General features: G+C 42.8%; 1 protein-coding gene across 1 annotated transcript in view; it reads left to right on the forward strand.

Annotated features, from left to right (window-relative positions):
- Positions 1-22751, forward strand: part of Zcwpw1 (zinc finger CW-type and PWWP domain containing 1) — a 33942-nt gene that overhangs the window by 2303 nt on the left and 8888 nt on the right. Inside the window, exons 2-6 of the mRNA XM_042686724.1 lie at positions 3293-3366; positions 3413-3660; positions 5417-5495; positions 20284-20400; positions 21904-22024. Coding sequence (XP_042542658.1) covers positions 3293-3366; positions 3413-3660; positions 5417-5495; positions 20284-20400; positions 21904-22024 — 639 coding nt within the window. The remainder of the gene's footprint in view (positions 1-3292; positions 3367-3412; positions 3661-5416; positions 5496-20283; positions 20401-21903; positions 22025-22751) is intronic.

Raw genomic sequence — 22751 nt, forward strand, 5'->3', positions numbered from 1 at the left:
ACCACTGAGCCACCTTCCCAGCCCGTTACTAGTTTTTCATTTAGCTTTTTGTTCCTTAATATGACTCATAATTTAAATTAGTTTCATGTGGACTTCGTGATCTCTTTGGGGGGAATTTTTGATTCTAGAAGAAGAACTGTTTGTTATATGTAGTTAGTAGTAGTTAATTCTTCTTGTAGTTAGTAATATAATATGTAGGTAATAATTATTCTTGTGCCAGGCCTGGGGCTTGAACCCAAGGCCTGGGCCCTGTCCCTGAGCTTTTTTGCTCAGGGGCTAGCACTCTACTACTTGTGCCACAGCTCCACTCCTAGCTTTGTTGGTACTTAACTGGAGATAGTCTCACGGACTTTCCTGCCCAGGCTGGCTTTGCACTGTGACCCTCAGATCTCACCCTCCTGTGTAGCTAGGGCTACAGGGGTGAGTCACTGACACTCAGCTTTAGTATTCCTTTTACAGCCTAATTTTATTTACTTTCTGTCTTCTGTTTAGGATTATACTAAATAAAGAGACACATTTGCTTCCTGGTTCTCTAAATTTTCACTCTAGATTTTCAGGTTTCTCCCTGATGAAATGAAGAGAAACTAATTCTCTTTCCTGTAAAGGAAAAGTCAGCTAGGCCATGGAGCTCCAACCTATAATCCTAGCTACTTGAGAGGTGGACCTTAGGGGAATCATAGTTTGAGTCCAGTATAAGAAAGGGATACTCATAGTGGCATGCACTTGGCATTTGACAACATAGGAAAACACAAATAGGAGTATTGCAGTCCAGAGTGTGGGCTTCATGTGAGACCCAATATCAAATATCATTAGCCCCATAAGGGTCTTGTGGAGTGGCTCAAGTGATAGCCCATCTAGCAAGCGTGAGGCTGAGTTCAAAATCTAGTACCACCAAAAATAATACAGATGAAGGCAAAATAGTTGTTTTAGAACAGCATGCCTGAGAAGTGGCGCTGTAGCTCAAATGGTAGAGTGATAGCCTTGAGCTGAAGAGCTGAGGAACAGCGCTCAGGCCCAGAGTTCAAGCCCCATGACTGACAGAAAAAAAAAAAAAATTCCAATCTCTTAGCTGGGTGCCAGTGGCTCACCCCTGTAATCCTAGCTACTCAGGAGGCTGAGATCTGAGGATTGTGCGGTTCAAAGCCAGCCTGGGCGGGAAAGTTCATGAGACTCTTATCTCCAATAAACCGCTAGAAAACCGGAAGTGGTGCTGTGGCTCAAGCGGTAGAGCGCACTCGCCTTGAGCTGAAGAGCACAAGGACAGCGCCCAAGCCCAGAGTTCAAGCCCCATGACCGACCAAAAAAACCGAAAACCAAAAAACCAAAAAAATAGCATGCCTGAATTGCTCATATTTGTAGAAGAAACAGAAAAGAAAAATGTCAAAGGATGCTTCAGGGAATTGAGAGTTCTGGGTAGCCTTGGCAAATTATTGAGGCCCTTTGTTAAAAAAGGGGGTGGGAATCTGGGTCTGGGGATATAACTCAGTTAGAAGACCCCTAGTATGAATGAGACCCTGGTTTCAATTACTTAGTAGTGCCCTCAAATGAAAATATGGAAAGATAAGCTAAACATTTTGCATTTAGCTATGTTGGGGTCTTAGTAAGTTATTTCTCAGTACTCCTCCCCCCCCACCCCCATTTAAAAAAAAGCAGGCCAGGCACTGATGGATTATGCCTGTAATCCTAGCTATTCAGAAAGCTAAGATCTGAGTATTACAGTTTGAAGCTAGCTTGGGCAGGAAAGTCCTTGAGAGTCTTATCTCCAATTAACTACCTAGAAACTAGAAGTGGAGCTTTGACTCAAAGTGGTAAGGTGCTAGCCTTGAGCAAAAAGAGCTCAGGAACAGCACCCAGGACATGAGGTCAAGCCCCACAACTAACCAAAAAAAAAAATGTTTAAAATCACATTTCATCAGTTATGGAAGTTATTTTCTTGTTTTTCAACAGCAAAGAAAGTGGTTTCTTGGTGGAAAAATGGCAACATTGCAGAAAAACGATGGTGAGTGAAGATTGAGGGAGGTCTACTTGGTATATATCATTTCTGCTTCTAAACAGCTCATCTTTCTCATCAAAGGGTATTTTAGATCACATATATTTTCTCTTCTTCTTCCTCTTCCTCCTCTTCCTCCTTCTTCTTCTTCTCCTTCTTCTCCTTCTCCTTCTTCTTCTTCTTCTTCTTTTTGGTTGGTCAGTCATGGGGCCTGAACTCAGGGCTTGGGCGCTGTCCCTTGGCTCTTCAGCTCAAGGCTAGAGCTCTACTACTTGAGCCACAATGCCACTTCTGGCTTTTTCTGCTTGTATGGTGCTGAGGAATCGAACCCAGGGCCTCATGCATGCAAGGCAAGCACTCTACCACTGAGCCATCTTCCCAGCCTCCAGATTATTATTCTGCTAGATGTTTTGAGCAAAACAAATACAGTTTAGAAACAACCCTGCTCAAGAAATATATGAACTCATAGAAAGGAAAAAAGACACTTAAAAATTTATGACAGCTGGGTGCTGGTGGCTCATGCCTGTAATCCTTAAGAGGCTGAGATCTGAGGATCCCAGTTCAAAGCCAGCCCAGGCAGGAAAGTCGGTGAGACTAATCTCCAATTCATCACCAGAAACCAGAAGTGGTGTTGTAAGCTCAAGTGGTAGAGTGCTTGCCTTGAGCTGAAGAGCTCAGGGACAGCACTCAGGCCCAGAGTTCAAGCCCCACAACCGACAATAAAATAAATAAAACAAAATAAATTATAGCATAGGTCATACCTATAATTCTAGGTACTTAGGTGGGTGAGATTTGAGGATTGCAGTTGGAAGCCAGCCTTGCAAGGAAAAGTAAGGCTCTTATCTCCAAGAAACTACTCAGAAAAAGTCAGAACTGTAGCTGAAGTGGTAGAGTGCTAGCCTTGAGCACAAAGAAGCTCAAGGATAGTGCCCAAGTCCTGAGTTCAAGCCACAGGACTGGAAAAAAAAGGTTATATAAAGTTAAATGTGGTAAACACCACCAGAAAGGTTTTAAGTATTATGGAAGCTCAGAAGAAAGAGATATTAGATATATCTAGGAAAAACTTAGAATGTTTTTCTTTATAGAGGAAGTGGGTTATGAGTGATTTGTAGGTTTTGAATAATTCTAAGCTAATTTCTCATAAAATTTTAATCCAGAGATAAAGCAAATTAAAAATTTTCACACTTGAATAATTCACCTGTTACTTTCTTGTATTTATCAAACGTAGTCTATCAGAATCAACTAGTCTTAAAGAGCTACAGATTTTTCAACTTCACTCTGAACTATTTTATCATATTGCAGTGTTAGGGAAGTGGATGGTGATACACAGGGAGAGGCCTATGAATCTGAATTTAAGAGCTCTGAAATGGTGTTTGGTAATCTATTGTTATGCTGTGTTTCATTTGTTCGAATTTCTTGCAGAATGTGGAAAGGGTTCAAAGAAAAGTTTTGTTCCACCTACACAGAAATTGCATATGATATCTCAAGGTCCTAATTCACCCCAGGAGCATATGACACTAGAAATGAGACCCTCAGACGCAATAGCTGAGCCAGTCAGGCTCAAGACCAAGTTAGAGAAGGAGGAGAAGGCAACCACAGAGAATGAGTCAAACAGTGGATGGGAGATAAAAGGCAAGGCTCAAGACAAGCCTATGGAGAAGAAAGAAAAGGTATGAGTCATAGCGATGGACTCTGGTTGGACAGTTCCTTTTATTCTGTTCCCCACCTATGGTAGACGAACTTTTTTCTGATGGGAAATTCATTCTGCACTTTTAATAATTCTTCCTCCCTCTTTCCTCCTCCTTCCTTTTTGATGTGATATGAAAATTATACCAATGATCACTTCAGCATGCTATGTAAACAGTCTGCAACTGACCTGCACCCTACTCCCCCCATTTTTGTGTGCATGTGCACATACTGGGACTTGAACTCAGAGTCTCATGCTCTGTTTAGTTTTTTGCTCCAGGCTGGCACTGTGCTACTTGAGTCATGACTCCATTGCACTACCACTTCTTGAAAAAAGAAGTTTTTTTTTGTTGGTTGTGGGGCTTGAACTCAGGGCCTCGGTGCTCTCCCTGAGCCTCTTTGTGCTCAAGGCTGGCGCCCTCTTTTTGCTCAAGGCTAGTGCTCTACACTTGAGCCCATAACTCCATTTCCAGCTCTTTGGTGATTTATTGGAGATAAGAGTCCCATGGAGTTTTCTTCCTGGGATGGCTTTGAACCATGATCCTCAGATTTTAGCCTCTTGAGTAGCTAGGATTACAGGTGTGAGCCACTGGTCACCCTGCAAAAGTAGTTTATTTATTTTTTTGTTTTGAATTGTTGAGAGTTTTCCTACATTGCTTGGGCTAGCCTGGAACTTGGAATCTTTTTGCCTCAGCCTCCCAGGAAGCTGGGATTATAGTTGTGTACTACATTTAGTTTAGTTTAGATTTTTATTCCTTTCATTGGATATTCATTTTCTTCTCCAAAAGAGAAAATATTATTTATTTATTTTTGTTGGTTGTGAGGTTTGAACTCTGGGCCTGGGCACTGTCCCTGAGCTCATCACTTCAAGGCAAGCACTCTACCACAGCGCCGCTTCCATTTTCTAGTGGTAAATTGGAGATAAGAGTCCCATTGAGGGGCTGGGAAGGTGGCTCAGTGGTAGAGTGCTTGCCTTGCATGCTTAATGCTCTGGATTCGATTCCTCAGTACCAAATAAACAGAAAAAGCCGGAAGAGGTGCTGTGGTTCAAGTGGTAGAGCTCTAGCTTTGAGCTGAAAAGCTGAGGGACAGTGCCCACACCCAGAGTTCAGGCTCCACGGGGGGTGGGGGGGGGGAGGGTGGTGGTGGTGGTGGTGGAGGGGGGGGAGGGGGGAGGGGGGGGGGAAGAGTCTCATCAACTTTGCTGCTTGGGCTGGCTTTGAACCACGATTATAGGAGTGAGCCATCGGCACCCAGCTGGGAAAATATTTTTATGAAAACATTTAATAACAACAAAAAATATGAATGAAGGGGCTGGGAATGTGGCTTAGTGGTAGAGTACTTGCTTAGCATTCATGAAACCCTGGGTTCAATTCCTCAGAACTACATAAACAGAAAAGGCTGGCAGTAGCACTGTGAGTCAAGTGGTAGAGCACTAGCATTGAACAAAAGAAGCTCAGGGTCAATGCCCAGGCCCCAGGACTGGCAAAAAAAAAAGAGTGAAAGGAGATAGATGTGGGAGTGGATATAGACAGAAACTTTATAGAAACCATTTCTTTTTCTTTGACGCCTTTTATGTTCAGGAGATCTGGCATAAAGTGGATAGACCCCTTAGTTTTGTTGTTATCATGCTTTTAGTCTTGTGAACTTATACCTTCATCCAAAGGAGGTGTCTGACTAGTAAGAGGAGAAAACTATGGAAAGATAAGCAGTTTTCCTTCTTTCATTTTGTCTCTGCAGGAAAAAACAAGTCTTACTAATGCAGAATTTGAGGAGATTGTCCAGATTGTACTACAGAAGTCCCTCCAGGACTGCTTGGGTATGATTTATACTGGGTAGTTTGACTGTTTTCTGAAGGGTACTTTGAAATATTTAATCTCCTATACTTTGAAATACTTAATCTCCTATCAGTACAACTCTAGCAAGACCATCTGAGATAAAAGGCACAGACTTTGAGGAAAGTAGGTGACATTGAGTTCAGAACATACAGCCTCACCTAAAAATTTAAAATGCTATTTGGATTCATTTTTATATATTTATGGTTTACTTAGGGAAAAATAATTGTTTTCTCAGATTTCTTAGATTCTGCATATGCTTGTTTATTTCTGCTTTTAATACTGTCTTAGCTGCTGCTTAGGAGTTTATTTTTTACTATTATTTTATTGTAAAGATGCTGTACAGGGGGGTTACAGTTACATGAGTAGGGTAATGAGTACATTTCTTTTTTTATTTTTTGGGTCTGGTCGTGGGGTCTGAACTCTGGGCCTGGGCTCTGTCCCTCAGCTCTTCAGCTCAAGGCTAGCACTCTACCACTTGAGCCACAGCGCCACTTCCGGCTTTCTTCTTTTTGCTTATGTGGTGCTGAGGAATCGAACCCAGGGCCGAAGGCATGCAAGGCAAGCGCTCTACCACTGAGCCACCTTCCCAGCCCATGAGTACATTTCTTGTTGAACATTGTTACTCCCTCCTTTGTTTTTCTACTATCCCTTCCCTGTCCCCCCCTGCCCCTGCCCCCAGCCCTTGCTCAGGAGTTTTAGAATAAAGAACTCTCTCAGTCATAAGACTAAGCAGAATGGTTTAACATATCAGCCATTCTTTTCTGTATTTGAATTACTAGAAAGAGTTTGAGGAAATAATTATATACAATATATTACAGCCAGGTGCCAGTGGCTCATGCCTGAAATCCTAGCTCCTCAGGAGGCTGAGATCTGAGGATCACAGTTTGAAGCCAGCCCTGGCAGAAAAGTCCATAAGACTCTTACCTCCAATAAATCACGCAAAAAAGCTGGAAGTGGTGCTGTGGCTGAATTAGTAGAGTTCTAGCCTTGAGTAGAAAGAGGCTCAGGGCTAATTCCCAGGCCCTGAGTTTAAGGTCCAGGACTCCCCCTCCCCCCAAATATATACTACATATAATTTTTTTACATATATAAAATAAAATTATCATGAATTAGCTGTTCTAGAATGAAGTGGATAAATCTGGAAAGGCTTATAGACTGTGATACAGTTTACTGCAAATTTTCTTTCCTTCTTTCTTTCTTTCTTTGTTTTCTTTTATTTTTCTTTTTTTGTTTTCTTTTATTTTTCTTTTTTTGGTCCAGTCGAGGGGCCTGAACTCTGGGCCTGGGTGCTGTCCCTCAGCTCTTCAGCTCAAGACTAGCGCTCTACAACTTGAGCCACAGCACCACTTCCGGCTTTTTTTTCTGCTTATGGGGTGCTGAGGAATCGAACCCAGGGCCTCATGCATGCAAGGCAAGCGCTCTACCACTGAGCCACCTTCCCAGACCATCTTTGTTTTCTATACCAGTCCTGGGGCTTGAACTTAGGGCCTGGGGCTGTCTCTAAGCTTCTTCTTCTTCTTCTTTTTTTTTTTTTTGTCAGTCATAGGGCTTTAACTGTGGGCCTGAGCACTGTCCCTCAACTCTTCAGCTCAAGGCTAGCACTCTACCACTTGAGCGACGGCACCACTTCTGGTTTTTCTGAGTGTTTTGTTGGAAATAGAGTCTCATGGAATTTTCTGCCCGGGCTGGCTTTGAACCTCGATCCTTAGATCTCAGCCTCCTGAGTAGCTAGGATTACAGGCATGAGCCACTGGTGCCCAGCCTGTCTCTGAGCTTCTTTTGCTCTAGGTTAACATGCTACTACTTGAGCCACAGCTCTACTTCTGGCCTCCCCCCCCCCCCCCCTCCCCTGAGTCTCAGGGTTTCCTGCCCAGGCTGGCTTCAAATTGGGATCCTCAGATATCAGACTCCAGAATAGCTAGGATTACAGGTGTGAGCCACTGATGCCTGGATTTTTTTTTTTCTTCTGGTCCTAGGTCTTGAACTCTGGACTTGGGCATTGTCCTTAAACTCCTTTTGCTCAGGTCTAGCACTCTACAACTTGAGCCACAACACCACTCTGGCTTTTTCTGTGATTAATTTGAGATAAGAGTCTTACAGACTTTCCTGGGGCTGGCTTTGAATCATACTCCTCAGATCTCATCTGAGCCTCTGGAGTAGCTAGGATTATAGGCATGAAACACCACTGCCTGGCCACCATTTTTTTATTCTAAATACAATTTTATTGATATTATTAAGGTGTTGTACAGAGGGGTTACTATTTAATAATTCCCTGAAATTTAAAAATTTTAAAGATCTCTCATATGACAAGAGGCCCTTCTGGACAGCAGGGAAGAAATATTTTAATTATAGTATTATAGGTAGTAAAATATGGAGAGGTGGTTTTCCTTTATTGCTTCTCTGCTTCTAATATTTTGTTTCAGGAGGGATGGAATCTGGCCTTAATTTGACAGAGACTTCCTGTGCCCAATGTGTAGTATGCACCCAGTTACACAAAAAAAGAAGAATTGCTTCTTCTGCTACTACTGCTAATGGTAATGCCAGTGGGTAAGTCTGTGCCAGAAAGGTAAGTAGAAAACAGAATAGAGTTAACATTAGGCAATGATGATCTGTTTTTTTCTGTTTGTCTAGCAAGTCATTTATCAGATTATATTTTTTCTTAGAACAAGAAAGATAACTTGTTTGAATTGGGGAAAAATACATAAAAGAATTGAGTAAAATGACTTCAGTAGTTGTAAGAGTTTTATTTATTTTTGGGTGCTGGGGATTAAATCCAGCTTTGTGTATGCTAAGTACGTTTTCTACCACCAAGCTATACATTTAGCCTCTGTCTCAGATTGTTCTATTTTCCTTTTATCTTTGGAATACTCAAAATATAGATACTATGTCTCCCTTTCAAGGATTTTTTTTTTTTTTTTTTTGCCAGTCTTGAAGCTTGAATTCAGGGTCTGGGCGCTGTCCTTTAGTTTCTTTTGCTTATGGCTAGCACTGTATTACTTGAGTCACTCACAGCTTTACTTTCAGCTTTTTTCAGTTTATTGGAGATAAGAATCTCATGGACTTTCCTGCCTGGGCTGGCTTTGAACATTGATCCTTAAGCTCTCAGTCTCCTGAGTAGCTAGGATTACAGCTATGAGCTACTGGTGCCTGGCTTCCCTTTCAACTTTTTATTTAACAATGTTCTTTTTAGGGATCCACAGATTTCAGCCTCTCCAGAAAATGAAGTTATCCCTCAGATAGGGACATCTAAGGCAAGCCAACCAATTCTTGCACCTTCTGAAAAGACACTTAGTAGCTTCCCTGAGAGCAGAGGAAAGATGGAAGCTCGTAAGTATTGTCAGACACATTTTTATGTTTGGCTTAGGTATTTCCTTTATGAATTAGGGAATTTTCAGCAAGCTGAGATTTTTCTTTTTTTTTAATTTTTATTTATTTTTTATTGTGAAAATACTGTACCCAGGGTTACAATTAGATGGGCAAGATAATGAGTACATTTCTTAACAAGCATTGTAGCCTCCTCCTTTGTTTCCCCTTCCCATCCCTTCCCAGCCTCCCCATCCAAATCCCCCCCCCCTCCCCCCACCAAAGTTGTAAAGTTCGTTTTCGACATGACAACTTGTACTTCTCATTGTTGCAATGGGTCCACCTGTATCCTTATTTAAACGACTTGTTTTTCCCCTTCCCCTCCACAAATTATACCGACATCAAATACAGTGAAAGCAGGGGTTATACTGTTGGGGAGGGACATACAAAACAACAAAGAAATAATCTTATAAATCAAGCTGAGATTTTTCAACCCAAGACATGAAACACTGAGGTAGTGATTTTTTTTTCTTTTATTCCATTCTCCTCCTCTACACCCATCATGGAGCTTGAGCTTAGGGCCTAAGCATTGTCCCTGAGCTTTTTCACACTTTGAGCCACAGCCATTTCTGGTTTTCTGATGGTTCATTTTGGAGATAAGAGTCTCACAGACTTTCCTGCCTGGGCTGGCTTTGAACCATGATTCTCAGATCTCAGCCTCCTGACTAACTAGGATTACAGGTGTGAGCCAACAGCGCCTGGCAGATTCTCTTCTTTATTTCCCTATGTCACAAGTGTTTTGTTTTGTCTTCCTAAAAAATGAAAAAATGGAGAAAATCCAAGGTGGACATGAGCACAGAAAGACCAACCGAAACAACTAATTCAAAATCATTCTTACATCAAGACCAGACAAAAAGAGAGGAAAGTGGTTTTGGTTAGTTCAGCCATAGTTGTGAAAATATACTCGGGCTGAAAATTCAAGATGAGGGAGAGAGCCAGGCATCCGTGGCTCACGCTTGTAATCCTAGCTACTCAGGAAGCTGAGATCATGGTTCAAAGCCAGCCCAGGCAGGAAAGTCTGTGAGACTCTTATCTCCAATAAACCACTCAGAAAACCGGGAGTGGTTCTGTGGCTCAAGTGGTAGAAAGCTCACTTTGAGCTGCAGAGCTGAGGGATAATGCCCAGGCCAGAGTTCAAGCCCCTTGACAGACCAAAAAAAAAAAAAAAAAGATGAGGGAGAGTTAGGATAGGATATTAGAGGAAACTACAGAGACTACATTTAATTCTTACAGCTGCCTGTTAGAGAATATGCTGCTAAGGAAGAAAGAGGAAGATTTCATCCAATTAGCTATTTATTTACATAGTGCATAGTTGTTGGTGCCTACTGTGTACCAAGCATTTTTATACCAGAAGGATAACTGTTGTGGTCAGAATGGTAGAGGAATCAGGAGAGTATGGAATCATAGAGGCCAAGGGAAGAAAAAATTTCGAGAGATAAGACATATTCAGCTATATCACATGATACTGTAGGAAAGCCAAAGAATATAAAGATCTGAAAATACTCAAGGCCATAACAGGAAATCATTCAGGTCATTACAGCTACTATATGAGCTAGTAAGGGGAAATGGCAAGTTATAATTATTTGAAAGTTAAAAACTTTTGCAATGAGTCTAGGTGTGAAAAGTAAAAGGGAGAAAATGGTAGATAAAAGGGTGTGAATGGAGCTCAACAACAATGGTTCACACCTATAACTGTAGTTATTCAGGAGGCTGAGGTCTGAGGAAGGAGGCTTAAAGCCTGCTCAGGCAAACAAATTTGAGAGACTCTTATCTTCACTTAACCAGCAAAAAGCCAATGCTAGAGCTGTGAGGTACAAGTCCAGGTGAAAAAGTCAAGCTGAGCAAGAGCTTGAGCTCTGAGATTAGGTCTCCAGTACCCATTACCCCCCCCCCCCCCCAAAGACTGGAGAATTGCAGGATGGTTTTGTTTCATAATTTTCTTTTAAAAGAGAGGATTGAGCTGGGTGCCAGTGGCTCACACCTGTTATCCTAGCTACTCAGGAGGCTGAGATTTGAGGATCTTGCTTCAAAGTAAGCCTGATCAGGAAAAAATCCACAAGACTCACCTCCAATTAATCACAGAAAAAGCCAGAAGTAGTGCTGGGGTTCAAATGGTAGAGTTCTAGCCTTGAGCAAAAAAGAGCTCAGGGACAGTGCCCCCAGACTCAGAGTTCAAGCCCTAGGACCAGCATTAAAAAAAGAAAAAAGACAGTATTGGAAAATGTTATATATATGTATATGTATATATGTATACACACATATATAAAATATATATCTACAAATGAATTTTGCTTATCTATTAGAAAGAATAAGATTATGTTATTTGCTGGAAAATGGATAGACCTAGAACAAATCATGCTAAATGAGATAAGCCAAGCTTAGAGAGACAAACCGCATGTTTTTCTCCTATATAAAAGTTAGATCTACAATATAACTGGAGGGCTGGGAATGTGGCCTAATGGTAGAGTGACTGCCTAGCATGCATGAAGCCCTGGGTTCGATACCTCGGTACCACATACACAGAAAAAGCTGGTGGTGCTGTGGCTCAAGTGGTAGAATGCTAGCCTTGAGCAAAAGAAGCTCAGGGACAGTGGCCAGGTCCTGAGTTCAAGCCCCAGGACTGGCAAAAAATAAAAAAAAATATAACTGGACATGATAACCTATGCAGCATTCTAGACATTCACACACTCTCAGACTAAAGAAAGATATGTTTAAGTGTAATTTCTCTGAATATTTAAAAGGAAAGTCTGTGAAACTTTTACCTCCAATTAACCACTAAAAAAGCCAGAAGTGAAGGTGTGGCTTAAGTGTTAGAGTGCTAGTCTTGTGCATAAAAGCTCAGGGATAGTGCTGAGGCCAAGTTACGCCCCAGGACTGGCCCAAGGAAGAAAAATAAAAGACAGACTTGGGCCAGGAAATCATATTTATATATACAGAGAGAATAATAAAATAGAAATAGGGAAGAGATTCAGAAAATCTGAAAAGAATTCTTTTTGTGGGGTGTGTATGTGTGTGTATATTTTTATAATTCTTTTTTTGAGAGACCAGGGTTTGAACTCAGGGCCTTATTCTTGGTAGTTAGGTACTCTACTGCCTGACCCATGTCTCTAGCCCTTTTTTATATATTACTTTTCAAACAAAGTCTTGTTTTTATACCTAAGCCAGCCTGGGACCATCCTCTTCCTTCTCTTGCTCCCTTATGTAGCTAGAATAACAGGTATGCACCATTGTGCCCAGATTTTTGTCAGTTAAGGTAGAGTCTTTTTGCCCAGGCTGTCCTTGAATTGCAGTTCTCCTAATTTTAGCCTCGTATAGTTAAATTTATAGTTATAAGTCATTGTGCCAGGCTGATTTTACCTTTTGTTGTTGTTGTTGCTCACGAAGCTTGAACTTGGGGCCTGGGTACTGTCCCAGAGCTCTTTTGCTCAAGGCTAGTGCTCTACTGCTTGAAGCCATAGCATCACTTCCAGTTTTCTGGTGGTTAATCAGAGATAAGAGTCTCATGGATTTTTCTGCCCAGGCTGGCTTTGAACGGTGATCCTCAGATCTCAGCCTCCTGAGTAGCTAGGATTACAGGTGTGAGCCACTAGCACCTGGATGATTTTACCCTTTTATCTGGAAAAAAGACACTAATTTGTCTTTGAGATTAGATGGAGGGAAGATAATGATAGATTACATATGGATTCACTTATTTCTTTTTTTTTTTTTGGGTCCGGTCATGGGACCTGAACTCTGGGCCTGGGCACTGTCCCTCAGCTCTTCAGCTCAAGGCTAGCGCTCTACCACTTGAGCCACAGGTCCACTTCCGGCTTTTTTCTTTTTGCTTATGTGGTGCTGAGGAATCGAACCCAGGGCCTCTGGCATTCAAGGCATACGCTCTACCACTGAGCCACCTTCCCAGCCCGGATTCACTTATTTCTTTAATTTTATTTTATTGTAAAGATGCTATACAGAGGGGTTACAGTTATATGAGTAAAGCAATGAGTACATTTCTTGTTGAGCATTGTTACCCCTTCCCTTGTTGTTCTCTTATTTTTTTCTTTAGTACTGGGGTTTAAAATCAGCACTTCATGTATGAAGCACCAGTTCATTCATTCTTTGAATAACAGCTACTAGTGTCTTTTTTTTGGGTCCGGTCGTGGGTCCTGAACTCTGGGCCTGGGCGCTGTCCCTCAGCTCTTCAGCTCAAGGCTAGAGCTCTACCACTTGGACCACAGCACCACTTCCAGCTTTTTTCTTTTTGCTTATGTGGTGCTGAGGAATCGAACACAGGGCCTCAGGCATGCAAGGCAAGCGCTCCACCACTAAGCCACCTTCCCAGCCCTCTAGTAAAATCTTTGACACATAATAAAAGACACTAGTAGGGGCTGGGAAGGTGGCTCAGTGGTAGAGCGCTTGCCTTGCATGCCTGAGGCCCTGGGTTCGATTCCTCAGCACCACATAAGCAAAAAGAGAAAAAGCCGGAAGTGGCGCTGTGGCTCAAGTGGTAGAGCGCTAGCCTTGAGCTAAAGAGCTGAGGGACAGCACCCAGGCCCAGAGTTCAGGCCCCTCGACAGGACCCAAAGGAAAAAAAAGAAAAAGATTTTACTAGATGCTAGAAATGATGAGCAAATTTTTTTTTGGTCAGTTGGGGGGCTTGAACTCAAGGCCTACCTGCTGTCCCTGGACCCTCTAGCTCAAGGCTAGTGTTCTACCCCTTTGAACCACAGCTCCACTTCTGGTTTTTGAGTGATAAACTGGAGATAAAAGTCTCACAGGGACTTTTCTGCCTGGGCTAGCTTTGAACTACAGTACTCAGATCTCAGCCTTCTGAGTAGCTAGGATTATAGGTGTGAACCACCAGTGCTTAGCAAGATGATGAGCAAATTTGGTAGCCCGTCCTTCATAGAATTTTCAGTATGTTAGTATGTTAGATAATAAAGAAATGTGGGACATAAGGTGTCAGTGGGAAATTTCATGACAGGGAACAATAGATCATATAATGTAATATTTTAAAATAATAATTATACATTGATAAAGGTAGAATAAAATATAAAAAGAAAGTATTAGTAAAAAATTCACAGACAAATGGATAATCTTGGAGAAGACAGGCTTCTACCTTTCTACCAGCAAGCAAGGTAGTCCAGGTCAGTGAATTCTTTTTTTTTTTTTTTTTTGTTGGGTGGGGGGCTTGAACTCTGGGCCTGGGCACTGTCCCCAAACTCTTGAGCTCAAGGTGAGCGCTCTGCCACTTGAGCCACAGTGCCACTTCCAGTTTTCTGGTGGTTAATTGGAGATAAGAGTCTCACGGGCTTTCCTGCCTGGGCTGTCTTCGAACCTTGATCCTCAGATCTCAGCTTCCTGAGTAGCTAGGCATAAGCCACCAGCACCTGGCTGAATTCTTCCTATAATGACATCATAACATTGTAATTTGGACATTCAGCTGTCTGGATTCAGATTCCCTCAAAGGAGGCTCTAGATAGGCTATTTTCTCAAAAAGAATTTTTATTTTGGTTTTATGTGATTAAGTAAACTCAGATATTCCTGTTGAGAACTTTGGAGATACTGCAGTTTCTTCAAGCCTGATTGATCTCCTATTAGCCCAAATAAGCTGGTGTTGTCAGATTTATATTACTTGGTCTACTTATTGCTCCTCAGTGTTACCCACCTGCAAAATGAGATTTTTAAATTGGCACATGAGAGTTTATTCTCTAGATGGCGCTCCTGAGTTATGATTGTAAGAAATGTCGGCCCTTTGCTAAACAAAACAGTTAAGGAGAGGAGATTCTTGGAGTACAAAGTAGAAAGGTGCATATACAGAACCAATAGACACAGTCTGCAGTAGGCACTATGAAGGCAAATCATCATGAGAGGAAATGAGGGATACTCTAAGATGCGCCAGTCAGGGAATACATTTGTAAGGAAATTGTATTTATGCTGAAACCATTGAAGGAAGAGAAGTTACCCAAGTCAAGAGTTAGAGTGTTGGGCTGGGCGCTGGTGGCTCACGCCTGTAATCCTTGCTACTCAGGAGGCTGAGATCTGAGGATCGTGGTTCAAAGCCAGCCCGGGCAGGAGAGACCGTGAGACTCCTATCTCGAATAAACCACCAGAAAACCGGAAGTGGCGCTGTAGCTCAAGTGGTAGAGTGCTCGCCTTGAGCTGAAGAGCTGAGGGACAGCGCCCAGGCCCAGAGTTCAAGCCCCACGGCCAACAACAACAACAAAAAAAGTTAGAGTGTCGGGCTGGGAAGGTGGCTCAGTGGTAGAGTGCTTGTGTTGCATACATGAGGTCCTCGGTTCCATTCCTTAGCACCACATGAGCGGAAAAATCCAGAAGTGGCACTGTGGCTCAAGTGGTAGGACGCTAGCCTTGAGCTGAAGAGCTGAGGGACAGTGCCCAGGCCCAGAGTTCAAGCCCCAGGACTGACAAAGAAAAAAAAAAAGCTGAGCACTGGTGGCTCACACCTGCAATCCTAGCTAGTCAGGATTGAAGAATTGTGGTTCAGAGCCAGGCTTGGCAGGAAAGTCCGTGAGATTTTTTTTTTTTTTTTGGTTGGTCATGAGGCTTAAATTCTGGGCCTGGGTACTGTTCCCTCAGCTCTTCAGCTCAAGGCTACCACTTGAGCCAAACACCACTTCTGGTTTTTTTCTGTCTATGTGGTGTTGAGGAATCGAATCCTGGGCCTTATGCATACGAGGTAAGCACTCTACCACTGAGCCACCTTCCCAGCCCTCTGTAAGACTAAACAAAAAAGCCATGAGTGGAGCTGTGGCTTAAGTGATAGCATGCTGACCTTGCACAAAAGAAGCTCAGTGAAGCTAGGCGCCTGTGGCTCACGCCTGTAATCCTAGCTACTCAGGAGGCTGAAATCTGAGGCTCTCAGTTCAAAGCCAGCCCGGGCAGGAAACTCGGTGAAACTCTTTTTTTTTTTTTTTTCAGGTAAGGGGTAGGTTTATTCAGTAGACTTGCTGGGACCAGGCAAGGTTGGCACTCCACGCTGTGGGGAAAAGCCTGGGAAAGAGAGCTGGGAGAGTTGGGAAAAAGAGAGAGCTGGGAAAGAGAGAGAGGAAAGAGAGAGAAAAGAGCTTGAAAAGAGCTAGACAAGAGCAGAGAGAGAGGTAGCCGAGTAAGAACAGCAGCACTCACGTGGTATTCAGGTAAGGGGTAGGTTTATTCAGTAGACCTGCTGGGACCAGGCAAGGTGGCACTCCACGTGGCTGGGAAAGGCCTGGGAATGAGAGAGATCTGGGAAAGAGAGGAAAGAGCTAGAAAAGAGCAGAGAGAGCAGAGAGCTAGAAAAGAGCAGCGAGAGAGCATCTGGGCCTGCGCTAGGCCTTATCTAGGGTCCTCAGAGCAAAAAGGGAAAAACAAACAGAAAAAGAAAAAAAACAGAGAGGAATCCCAGCTATCCTGACTTTAAGCCCTTTATCCGAGTCATGGCACCATTTATGTTAGGTTTTTAAAAAGAGGTAGCCAAGTAAGAACAGCAGCACTCACGTGGTATTCAGGTAAGGGGTAGGTTTATTCAGTAGACCTGCTGGGACCAGGCAAAGGTGGCACTCCACGTGGCTGGGAAAGGCCTGGGAATGAGAGAGAGCTGGGAAAAAGAGGAAAGAGAGAGGAAAGAGCTAGAAAAGAGCAGAGAGAGCTAGAAAAGAGCAGGGAGAGTCGGTAAAACTCTTATCTCCAATAAACCACCAGAAAACCAGAAGTGACGCTGTAACTCAAGTGGTAGAGTGTTAGCCTTGAGCTGAAGAGTTGAGGGACAGTGCCCAGGCCCAGAGTTCAAGGCCCAGGACTGACAAAAAAAAAAAAAAAAAGCTCAGTGACAGAGCCTAGGCATGAGTTCAAAGACCTGGCATCAAAAAACAAAACAAGAAAAAAAACAAAAACAAAAAACAAAACAAGGAGCTGGGAATGTGGCTTAGTGGTAGAGTACTTGTCTAGCATGCATAAAGCTCTGGGTTCAATTCCTCTGTATCACATAAACAGAAAAGCCAGTAGTGGCACTGTGACTCAAAGTAGTATAGTTCTAGCCAGCAAAAGAAGCTCAGGGACAGTGCCTAGGCCCTGAGTTCAAGCCTCAGGATTGGCAAAAAAACGAAACAAAACCACAATCAAACCAAAGCAAAACAAAAAACTATAGGAATGGATGAGAAGGTGTAGTATGGAGAGAGAGGACCATGATTTAGCTTTGAAACCTTGACATTTAGATCTTGGGTGGAACACAGAGTATCCAGCCAAGGGAACTGAGGCAGAAGCTGCCAGAAAGATGGAGGGGATGAGAAAATGAGCTATCATAGACCAGAAAACTGTTTCAGGAATGAGTGATCAACTAAAATGTTCTTAGTATGTCTTCATTGTCATAAAATACAGTCATACTCAGGGTGAGATCAAACACTATCTTCTTTAAATTGAATAAAACTTGAAAAACTTATGCAATCTTGTCATTGGAAATTCCATGCCAACCCATAAATGTCTAGTTTCATATCATGAGGGCAAGTTTCTTTGCACTTATTTTCTTTCTAATTTTTTTTTTTTTTTTTTGTCGGTCGTGGGGCTTGAACTATGGGCCTGGGCGCTGTCCCTCAGCTCTTCAGCTCAAGGCTAGCGCTCTACCACTTGAGCTACAGGGCCACTTCTGGTTTTCTGGTGGTTTAGTGGAGATAAGAGTTTCACTGACTTTCCTGCCCAGGTTGGGTTTGAACCGCGATCCTCAGATCTCAGCTTCCTGAGTAGCTAGGATTATAGGCATGAGCCACCAGCACCCGGCTTCTTTTTAAAATTTCTAAACATTGTTATTATAAAGGTAATGTACAGAAGGGTTGTGGTTATATAAGTCAAGTGTACATTTCTTTTTTTTGGGGGGGGGGCTCCAGTCATGGGGCCTGAACTCTGGGCCTGGGTGCTGTCCCTCAGTTCTTTAGCTCAAGGCTAGCGCTCTACCATTTGAGATACCGCGCCACTTCCAGCTTTTTTCTTTGCTTATGTGGTGCTGAGCAATCGAACCCAGGGCAAGGCAAACGCTCTACCACTGAGCCAACTTCCCAGCCCCAAGTGTATATTTCTTTTTGGACAGTGCCACTCCTTCCCTCACTCTCAGTTGTTCCCTCCCATTCTCATCCATAAGTTGTATAGTTCATTTTTAACTTCAGTGAGTACCACTGCTGCATTTGTTCACCCTTTGTCCCTCCACTTATGTGACTCTGTTTATATTCACAAACACATATAAATGAACAAACAACAGGAAGAAAAAACAAAACAGCAAAAAAGAAAAAAAAAACATGTTTTCTTTTCCTGGAGTTCATGTTGATAAATGTTGTTTTGTATGATCAGATGCATATAAACATTGTTACTTTTCTGTTCCTCTTGTAAGAGTATCTTCCATTGATCTCACTGTGTGTGAATGCCTAGATCCATTCATTTTCTTAAGAATAGGCATTACTTTTATAACTTACCATTTGTATTGATCTGTATTATTTGTTCTGTTCCCACTCTTATTTTATTTATTTTTTTAAATGCTGGTATGGAGGACTGCGTTCAGGGCTTGAGTGCTATCCCTTAGCTTTTTTTTTTTTTTTCTTCATTCGTGGGGACTGAACTCATGGCCTGGTCACTGTCCCTGTGCTTTTTCACTCAATGTTAGCACCGTACCACTTTGGGCCACAGTGCCACTTCTGGTTTTCTGGTGGTTACTTGGAAATAAGAGTCTGATGGACTTTCTTGCCTGGCCTGGCTTTCAAACTACAGTCCTTAGATATCAGCCTTCTTTGAATATCTAGGATTTCGGGTGGGAGTCACTGGCACTCAGCTTCTCTTAGCTTTTTAACTCAAAGATGATGCTGTACCACTTGAACCATAGCTTCACTTCTGCTTTTTGCTGAGAAAGATGAACCCTAGATATATTTTAGTCTTACAAGGCCTCAAAACTAGATATTGTGGACAACAGAGAAGGCTGGTTAGCCCTTCAAAAGAACTTTCCAGTAGTATAATGCCAACAGAGAATGAGGCAATACCTGGAAAGATAGCAGGCAAACTCTGTGTGTGTGTGTGTGTGTGTGTGTGTGTGTGTGTGTGTGTGTGTGTGTGTGTCTATGTCTGTGTGCATGTGTATGTTTTACTAGGGGACTGAATCCAGGGTTTTCTGCTGCTCAGCATGTGCTCTACCACTGAGCTACACCTCCAGGCCTAAGGCAACCTTTCCATTTGTTTATATAACAGACAGTTTAACAAATATCAGGAAGCTGAAACATTTTGAGTGGAAGGAGGCTGATGGGGGTGGTGGTGAGTGGAAAAGGGAACAGTGAAGAAATACATTCATAATTCTTAGTGTAAGTGTTTAGTGGGAAACTTGATGTGACTGGCAGAGGAAGACTGTGGAAGGTGGGGAGAATGATAGAAGGGGTAGTTCTGATTAAGATGCACCATACACATAAATGGATATGTTAAATAGTAATATCCCCCCATACCACCACCCAACCCCGTACTGGTGGCTCATGCCTATAATCCTACTACTCAGGAGGCTGAGATATGAGGACCACATTTCAAAACCAGCCTGGATAGAAAAGTGTGTGAAACTCTGTTTAACCAGTTTCAAGCAGTAAGTGGCAGTGTGGCTCAAATAGTGCCAGTCTTGAGCAAAAAAGCCAAGCAAGAGCTTGAGGCTCTGAATTAAAGCCTTATTACTGAAACCAATACATACATACATATATGTGTATTTATATTTACATAACATATGCAGCCTCCTTATATAACCATTTGAAGATAAACATTAAAAACGTGTGTCAAAAGTGAAAACACTTCTTCTGCCTGGTGTAGACAACAGTCCTGATGGTAGTAAGCCTTCAGGAAATCTGAACCTGATTTTACCATGTGTAATTTAGGGTTTGGACTTACTGTAAGGGTCAAAAGGACATGTAGGGGGGAGGTAGAGGGAGGATGGGAAGGGATGGGAAGGGGAAACAAAGAGGAGGCAACAATACTTGATAAGAAATGTACTCGTGGGCTGGGAAGGTGGCTCAGTGGTAGAGCGCTTACCTTGCATGCCTAAGGCCCTGAGTTCGACTCCTCAGCACCATATAAGCAAAAAGAAAAAAGCCGGAAATGGCGCTGTGGCTCAAGTGGTAGAGTGCTAGCCTTGAGCTGAAGAGCTGAGGGACAGCGCCCAGGCCCAGAGTTCAGGCCCCACGACTGGACCAAAAAAAAAAAAAAAAAAAAACAAAACCAAAACAAAACAAAAAAAAGAAATGTATTTGTTATCTTACCCATGTAATTGTAACTCCTCTGTACGGTATTTTCACAATATATATATATAAAAAGGACGTGATTCAGCAGGTAGGTAGGAAAATTATATTGATTTTAGTTGGATTGAAGAAGGGAGAACATATTTTTGAGTGTCTTATTTTAGTTTTTGTCCTGTTACAGGTCAGTGTCTAGTCTGGGTCCAATGTTCCTTACCAAACTGTAAAAAATGGAGGCGGCTGAGTGGGGACATTGACCCCTCAATTCTCCCTGATGACTGGATCTGTGACCAGAATCCAGGTAAAAAGGAATGGAATTTCATGCTGATTTTTTTTTTTTTTTGGGCCCAGTCGTGGGCCTGAACTCTGGGCCTGGGCACTGTCCCTCAGCTCTTTACCTCAAGGTTAGCGCTCTACCACTTGAGCCACAGCGCCACTTCCAGCTTTTTTTTTTTTTTTCCCTGCTTATGTGGTGCTGAGGAATGGAACCCAGGGTCTCATGCATGCAAGGCAAGCGCTCTACCACTGAGCCACCTTCCCAGCCCCCATTCTGATTTTTATTGCTCCTTTCTCTCTCCATCTCTTCCTCTTTCCATCCCTCCCTCTCTCCCTTCCTTCTTCTCTCCCCCCCCTTTCCTTCCTTTTTTTCCCCACTTCTTTTTTTAAGTGCAAGTCCTGGGACTTGAACTCATGCTCTGGGTGCTGTTCCTGAGCTTTTTCTTGTAAGATTGGTGTTCTCTCACTTGATCCACAGCTCCACTTCTGGTTTTGTGTGTGTGTGTGTGTGTGTGTGTGTGTGTGTGTGTGTGTGTGTGTGTGTGTGTGTGTGTGTGTGTTGGAAATAAGTCACAGGCTGGCTTTGAAACACCATCTTTATATCTCAGGCTCCTGTGTAGCTAGGATTACAAGTGTGAGCTACCAGCACCCAGCCTGCTTCTCCCAAAGATCCTATAAATGTACTTATTCCAAAAAGGGTCCTTGAAGAAACTGGGAGAGAGAAATGATCTTCCTATTGTATGAGTATGAATCTGGGCATAAGGGTTGGGAGGGACAGCTTGTTGAGTTAATGTTATAAGGAGGGGCTTAGAATCTGAGTAAATGTGCTGAATGACTTTCATGTTTTTCAGCATTAGTCTGATTCTGTCATTCCTGATTAGAATATTGGTATTGGGTTGGTGGATAGGGAGAGATAGAGTATGTAGAGGAAAGTAGGCAAGAAGTGACCCAGTGAGCTTAGAATACAAGAATGTTTAAGACTTTTTGGAAGCAATTACGGTTACTTTTTTTTTGTCCAGCTCAATTATTTTACAGATGAGAAAACAATGTCGGAGAAATTATCCTTGTGCAGCCTCCAGAGGGGAAAAGAGTCATACTAGGGTGTAAGCATGAGTTTGGGATCTCTAGAGAGGATTCAGAGGCAGGATGATTGTTCCTTTTGGCTCTAGTGGCCTTTCTTTCACAGTTCTTCTCTCTCAGGTTCCCTTTTGGTTCTATCTGCTTCCTGTACCACTTTTTTTTTTTTTTTTTTGCTGGTCCTGGAGCTTGACCTCAGGGCCTAGGCTCTGTCCCTGAGTCTCTCTGTGCTCAAGGCTGCGCTCTAGCACTTTAGCCACAGCACCACTTACAGCTTTTTCTGTTTATGTGGTACTGAGGAATCAAACCCAGGGCTTCATGCATGCTAGCCAAGCACTCTACCATTAAGCCACATTCCCAGCCACCACTTCTTTTTTGACCTTTCCCTGTCTGGGGTCCAGATATTTATCTTCTAAGGCTCTTGTCTTTCATTCTTTTTCTCTCTTGGCAGACTTGGCTCATAATCGCTGTGATATTCCTGAGGAGAACTGGACAGAGTATGAGACTGAAGTGGCCTATGCTTCCTATATCCCGGGATCCATGATCTGGGCCAAGCAATATGGCTACCCCTGGTAGGAACTTTAGTTAAAGTTTCCTTTCTGAATGTGGGAATGGTAGATTCAAGCAGGGAGGGAAGGAAATGGAAAGATTTGTAATAAATAGTAACTTGTAATAGGTACTTACTCTAGAGAGAACATGGGTGAGAGAGGGAAAATAAAAAGTACCAGGTTTGGGGACTGGGAAGGTGGCTCAATGGTAGAGTGCTTGCCTTGCATGCATGAGGACCTGAGTTCTATTCCCCAGCACCACATAAGCAGAAAAAGCCAAAAGTGACGCTGTAGCTCAAGTGGTAGAGTGCTAGCCTTGAGCTGAAGAGCTGAGGGACAGCGCCCAGGCCCAGAGTTCAGGCCCCACAACTGGCAAAAAAAAAAAAAAAAAAGTACTAAGTTTGGGACTTTGAAAATATGTTTTCTGAAGGTTTCAGAGTAGAAGTAGTTTGTTTGTTTGTTTGTTTTTCTTTTTTTGTTGGTTGTGGGGCTTAAACTCTGGGCCTGGGCACTGTCCCTGAGCTCTTCAGCTCAATGCCAGTGTTCTACCACTTGAGCCGCAGCACCACTTCTGTTTTCTGGTGGTTAATTGGACTGGACTTTTCTGCCCAGGCTGGCTTTGAACTCTGCCTCCTGAGTAGCTAGGATTATAGGTGTGAGCCACTGGATCCCTGCTAGAAATGTTATCTTTCTAAGAAAAAAAAGTATCTGACAGTGATCCTATGAGTGGGTAGAAAAAGGAAAGATCTAA

This window comes from Dipodomys spectabilis, unplaced genomic scaffold, assembly GCF_019054845.1.
Source record: "Dipodomys spectabilis isolate Male_0828 unplaced genomic scaffold, ASM1905484v1 ptg000098l, whole genome shotgun sequence".
Classification (NCBI taxonomy): Eukaryota; Metazoa; Chordata; class Mammalia; order Rodentia; family Heteromyidae; genus Dipodomys; species Dipodomys spectabilis.